Source organism: Haliotis rufescens, unplaced genomic scaffold (assembly GCF_023055435.1).
Source record: "Haliotis rufescens isolate VD_foot unplaced genomic scaffold, xgHalRufe1.0.p SCAF_9, whole genome shotgun sequence".
Taxonomy (NCBI): domain Eukaryota; kingdom Metazoa; phylum Mollusca; class Gastropoda; order Lepetellida; family Haliotidae; genus Haliotis; species Haliotis rufescens.
This window is the reverse complement of record NW_025964383.1, coordinates 9,903,057-9,909,461: the sequence shown is the minus strand read 5'-3', so window position 1 is coordinate 9,909,461 and position 6,405 is coordinate 9,903,057. Positions and strand designations below refer to the sequence as shown.

Sequence of the window (6,405 nt, the reverse complement as noted above, 5' to 3'; positions counted from 1 at the left end):
AAGGGAACGTATGGATTAGCGTCGAATTTCGGGAAAGAGGGTAACTTATTTGGGGAACTCACCCTTTTAAAAAGACGGCCTTTCAAATGCGAATGATGGTTAGATTGTAAGGCATGTGTATTTAGTTGGATGTTATTCATATGCTATTATAGGCAGAATTTGATTACAACTACATTCCGTGAAAAAAATAATGGCTATATATTGTTCCCATTCGCTTGGCGCTCGGTATTACAAGGACGATGTTCAAAGACTGCATTGGAGTCTTTTTTAGAGAATAGTCTTTAACGCGACGTTAAACTCCATTTCACACAAATATTTCCAGTTATCGGACACTAGGGCAAACGGTTTACCTATAAATAGCACGTTGGACATCTTGCTCAGCGTTGTCAGAGCTTTTTCATCAGTGGAGGCGTGGCAGAACAAAAAATACTTTTAGACGACACATACAGGTGAGCTTCGTGTTATATGAGGTAAATTTGTATTAAGTACCTTTATACTAGACAAAGATTCGTGGTGTCTTGTGTCTGTGACGTGTTATATGTTCCTTCTCAGGAATTTACCCCGTTTGTGATTATACCAGTGACATTTGGTAGAAAAGAAAATATCCTCTCGCATATTACTATGCTATTAAACAATGCGCATGTAAGAGTTAGTAAAGAACTAAATATTATTTACTTTGTTAATAATGATAATATGAATACGAGATGTTATACTCTACGCACTGAGTCGACGTAAATTATAAAAACGATGCTCACAATATATAAAGTGAACAAATCACGTGAGTGTTGGAAGACACTCTAAAAAGAGTTCAATCAAAAGACAATACAATAAACTTGACTGATTTCATGAAACAGACAACGATACTGCAACCTTCAAAAAGCTGAAAGTAACAACTAGAGCAATGCATTGTGACGGACAAACAACTGCAACGATTATGTCCGAGCTTGTTACTTTAGGCTGACGAGGTATTGTTAATCTCTGACCCTAACAGTAGGCCGCCATTTCGATTGTACCACGTGTGTTATCGGCTTGGCGATAAGAGAGTGTGTGTGTGGCCGTCAGTCACTGAATATATATATATGTAGGTCACTCACATTCTCTTCATGTGTGTACATTTTGAGCATTTCCAGACTATAAGGGGCGGTCGGGTAGCCTAGTGGTTAAAGCGTTTCCTCGTCAATCCGAAGACCCGGGTTCGATTCCCGACATGGGTACAACGTGTGAAGCCAATTTCTGGTTTCCCCCGTCGTGATATTGCTGGAATATGGCTAAAAGCCGTGTAAAGCCATACTCACTCACTCACTTAGTCTGTGAAGACACTTTGTGACTATACACAAGCACAGACACGTATTATCTGGTTACACAATATTATCGTGGTGAAGATGACAGGTATGCATTGTATCTGACTCTTGCGTTGCTAGATATTCGTGTAACATACAGGCTTGTACGGATTTCGGATCATAATAGGTGAAAGTACCTTATGTGTTGTGGTAGAAACTGACATGGGTATCAGGTGGAAAGGCTCTGTTACTTGGTTGATTGTTTACCATCGAGACTTGATGACGTGGATCGTTCTTCGTGTTTTCAATAATCATACCGTCCATACTGTTTACAGTTATTTATATGGAATGTTTGTTTTTGCAGCCTTAAACTACATTCACACAATCACTGATAGTTACAAGCAGCCACGTTCACTTTCTAGGAAAGTGTCACATTGGTATTGTGTAAATGCAGTTTCATAAATTATATAGGTCCGATATACTATCACAGTAAAAATGACACAAGAATCAAAAACGTGTCGGGAGAACGAAATTGACAGAAGCGAACATCTAGTTATGACACCAGATACAAACAACGGAAAACTGTTTGTGCCGAAGACGGGAGAGGCGGTCGATGGGGGAGACAGTTTGTTGGGAACGGTGACAGAAGAAGGTGGGACTGGAGCTGGAGGAGATGCCGAGAAGCAGAACATGTTGCATGATGGTGGTAATGGCGAGCTACCAGATGACAGTAAACCAGAGCAAGAGGATGGTGGTGTACCTATCGATCGTGGATGGGCTTGGGTAGTGTTAGCAGGTGATCGATTGTGCATATTTCTACGTCCATCCAGATAACAGAGACAAATATGTTTGTCAGAGTATAAGATATAGTATTCTGTCATAATCATTCTATTGGGTATTGAATCTTAAGATTAAGAATTCTGGGTTAAATGTGTCTCTTCCTCTTGCATTTTGAAAACAATTAAATTATTTAAAAAAACACGCCTTGGTAATCACTGATACCACGTTGTATTTTGACCTTCTCCAGGGAGTTTCCTGAATGTTATTTTAATGGCTGGATATGGACGGTCCGTTGCCATGTTCTTTGTGGCATACTTGGAAGAATTCGAGGCATCTGCCACAAAAACAACCTTGTTCATGGGTGTGATGGCAGCGACGTACAGTATAAGTTGTGAGTATTAAACAATACGTGCAAATGTAAACTATATTGGTAAAGAAAGACATCATCGTGTTCTTCGAAGAATACTGATACAAAATGGACATGAATATATTGTTATAATGATACTTTATATATATATATATATATATAATTTGTACGACCACAAGGGTCAGACCACAAGGGTCAGAATATATACGAGAGGGATTATTTTGGTACATGATATATATACAGTGTACGAATTTTCCCTATTTTGACACAACCATGTTCTGTATGTCAACAGCTCTCATATCGATGAACATAATTCTGCAACTGCTTGGGGAGAGAAAGACTGTACTTCTTGGTGGGACAATATCAGTTGTAGGAATGCTGACAGGAGTTTTCGCCACCAGTATTACATACCTCATCTGCACTCACAGTATTCTCACTGGTGCGTAAACTATACATGTTCAGGAATCCATAATAGCACAAAAAAATAATTGATGGCTCAAGTGAATGCATCCATATGGGATTTTTTAACTTGAAGCCCCTTTATATGATCATTATCTATACATATATGCATATAAACTGTTTACTCCTGCACCTTATTCCTAAATGTATGATTTCACTGAAGGCTTGAATAAATGGGACACACTCTGTAAAAAATAGTTCAGTGATGCAACAGCGTAACAAAGTGATGCAGGGCTTAAACATTTAGAAATATACTGGAAAAACGAGCATAGAATTCTGGCATGAGAAAGAGACATAAAGCTTCATAGACATTATCTTGAAGAAAACATCAATTTATATTTGACAATGAATAATATACTTTCAGGTATAGGGCATTCCATGATTCATGCTCCAGCATTGGTATTGATCGGAAAGTACTTCAAGAAGAGAAGAGGCATTGCCACAGCAGTTGCCATGTCTGGAATTAGTATTGGGGGCAGCGTTTTCCCACCCCTCGTTCGTTTCTTATTAGATGAATATGGTGTCAGAGGAAGTATGTTGATCCTAACAGGACTGACAATGAACATGTGGGTCGGGGCTGCTTTGTTTAGACCATTAAGTTTCTTTCATAATAGGATACCAAAAAACCCATCTGTCATGGGTGAGGGGCGAAAACATCACCAAAGACATGGCATTGAAAAACATGGGAATGAACATGATGTGGTTCGAGTATGTTCTTTTAAGGAACTAACTTGTGTTAATGGTGGACAAGCAGTGGTCTCATTTGCGAGTCAATCAAACAGAGGAAAGGGACAGACAAGTGCAATAATCTGCAAAAGTACAAGACCAGAATCAGTTGTCAGCATTGAATCACAAGTAGATTCCCTCTCAGAAAGCCAGATTAGATTGTACACAAGTAACCTAGATTTGACATCAATGTCAATGGTGGATATTACAGAAGTTAATGCCGAATTATTTGACAATGAACAGGAATCAAAAGAAGCCAAAGGTTGTGGCATGTATGTGAAACGAGCATTATCAGTATTTGACATTTCCTTGTTCAAGCAACCAATGTTTCAGTTGATTGTTGCATGTGCTCATTTTGGCATCATATTTAGATTGGTTGGAATCTATCTTCCTGCCCTGGTAAAGGAAAAGGGCATCTCACAAGCAGATGCAGCATATTTGTTGACTTTGTCGTATGTTCTGGATTTCTTCAGCAGACTTGCTGTCGGGTTCGTCGCCGATCTCAAATACATCAAAGTTAATCATTTGATGATTATAGGAATGCTGATATCTGGAATGGCAACACAGTTTGTCTATTTTTTCAACACGTATGCTCTTCTCGTCGTATTCTCCGTCACTGTCGGACTCTTTGGCAGTTTTTATCACTGCCTTATTCCTGTTGCCATTGTCGACTTCATGGGACTTGAATACATGGCGAAGGTTCTTGGATTTTTAGCTGTGTTCCACGGTTTAGCCACATCCGTGACGCATCCGATCATGGGTAAGATCCTCATTCTGTATTTTATGTTATTAATGTTATGTTGAAATGGACCATCAGCATTCATGGAGTTATTGGCTCAACAGCACTGTTAAACGTACATACAGTAGTAACATTGATCAACGTAGGGGAATTCAGCTTGTACACAAGCACGAACCGTCTATACACTAAACCATGCAAAATACAGAAATATATTCACTGATAATAAGGTGGGTGGGGCTTGCGATACGTTCTTGCGCTGAACTATGTCACCAATTTCGACTACAATCTGGTGATATTCATTAAATACCAAGAGGTCTGTCTGAAGCTATTCGAATTTACAAGGTTCACATCAGGTTTTAGGTTTATACATCCAAAAACGAAACAGATTGAAGTCAGGTCTTAATATACGAATGTGCTGACATACTTCAGTTGTAAATACGGTCAGGCACAGTGATTTGTCTGATTGCTTGTCATCACATCTTCCCGAAGCAACGGACATTACTGACTATAACAGTCCAGTTTCCACCTTACTGAAGTAGGCTGGACGTTTGAACAACGTTTGACGCATAACAAAATCGACATCATGTTCGTAAACAACATGGCGACTGTCGTGTTTGGTCCACTCCAGAATTTGCAAAGCATGTGTACCGTCTGGGCGTTGGCAGATGCTTTCTAATTTGTTCATGTTTATAATCAACGGGTACTACACCTCTCAACGTGCTACATTCCACATGCACTTGGTGTCTGAGACTTTTCTTCGATTAACTTTATAGGATCGTCTTGACTAGACACCGAAGCAAATGCAAGTTATAGAAGAGGTGAAGTCCAATTTGTCAATATGAGGGACATAGAAATGACATAACTCGTTATAGCCACTGGTTCAGCTAGGGTGGAAACTTGACTTTTATAGACAGTTAACTGCCTTGTCTCGGAATATGTTGTCATTATTACCCGAGTTAATAATTTAGTCAGAAGTGTTAAAATTATATTGCTGGGTTAGGCGTTTAATTACTTAAATCCATTTTATTTAGTATCACAACTGGTTATGTTAGACTGTATTAGCTATTGTTAAATGGAACGTTTAAAATCTTTGTTCAAATCTGACAACGTTGTTACTCTAATGTCCTGCTGTGTATTGTTGTTACAGGGACAATCCGTGACCTGACCAGTTCATACAACCTTTGTTTCACCTACATTGGAATATGTAACTTCATAGCTGCAATATGTCTACTTTGTGTACCGCTCGTCAGAGGTCGGGCGAACAGAATGAAGTCACAGAGCTCCCATAAGAACATTGAAGAAAACCGACCACTGAAAGGCAACTGATGTATCATGAACGTGTTGTGCATCTATAAACGTTGAATAAACTGTTTTACTGATACACATGCCACATGTCTGTGCATTGCACTCGTATCTTTATATTATGTGCGAGTGTTATGTTTATATTTAAATTTGTCAAACTGGCATTTTATGTTATAATAATTATAACTCAAATGATACAACTATTGATGTATTCATATGCCGCCGGGAAGCCTATATATATATATATATATATATATATATATATATATATATATATATATATATATATATATATATGTCCAGTGTTATTTATTAGCTGTCTGTTGTGAATGAATGGTGTAGTATACTCCATAATTGAATATTCTATACATTACTCTGTGTCATTGATGAATGAAAATGAAGAGAAAAACGTATGAAACGTTAACTCTAAAATGAACCATCACTGAAGACAGCCTATTGTTTGGGTGACGTATTTGTATCAGTTTGTGATACATTATCATTAATAATGTATGACGTTATACTACTCTGCACAAAATTGGATAAGGTAAGGTGTTATTGCTTTAATGGACCAGTCAGAATTGAAAATCGCTGATATGTTATTTCAGGACGATTTTAGCATTTGCTCAAAATACAATGGAGGCTATGGAACAGATATGTGCATGTCATGTTTCTTATATAGCTAGACAACCTACCCACAGTATTTAAGGAGCCACGAACAGATTAAAGGTCACTTGCCGTTTCATACTCCCCCA

The 6,405-nt window shown here is 38.3% G+C and overlaps 1 protein-coding gene across 1 annotated transcript; it reads left to right on the top strand.

The window, feature by feature from the left end:
* Window positions 1–1,289: 1,289 nt before the first annotated feature.
* On the top strand, window positions 1,290–5,677 carry LOC124148559 (monocarboxylate transporter 5-like). Its single transcript, XM_048391076.1, has 5 exons — window positions 1,290–2,076; window positions 2,308–2,451; window positions 2,720–2,866; window positions 3,251–4,372; window positions 5,499–5,677. The coding sequence occupies exons 1-5, from the start codon at window positions 1,776–1,778 to the stop codon at window positions 5,675–5,677; spliced, it is 1,893 nt and encodes a 630-aa protein (XP_048247033.1). The 5' UTR covers window positions 1,290–1,775.
* The last annotated feature ends 728 nt before the right edge of the window (window positions 5,678–6,405 follow it).

Bases quoted from the DNA above. Each gene is read 5' to 3' on its own strand.
- LOC124148559 (XM_048391076.1), top strand. From the start codon at position 1,776: ATGACACAAGAATCAAAAACGTGTCGGGAGAACGAAATTGACAGAAGC. The intron at 2,077-2,307 runs GTGATCGATTGT...GACCTTCTCCAG, and splicing joins GGCTTGGGTAGTGTTAGCAG to GGAGTTTCCTGAATGTTATT. The intron at 2,452-2,719 runs GTGAGTATTAAA...GTATGTCAACAG, and splicing joins AGCGACGTACAGTATAAGTT to CTCTCATATCGATGAACATA.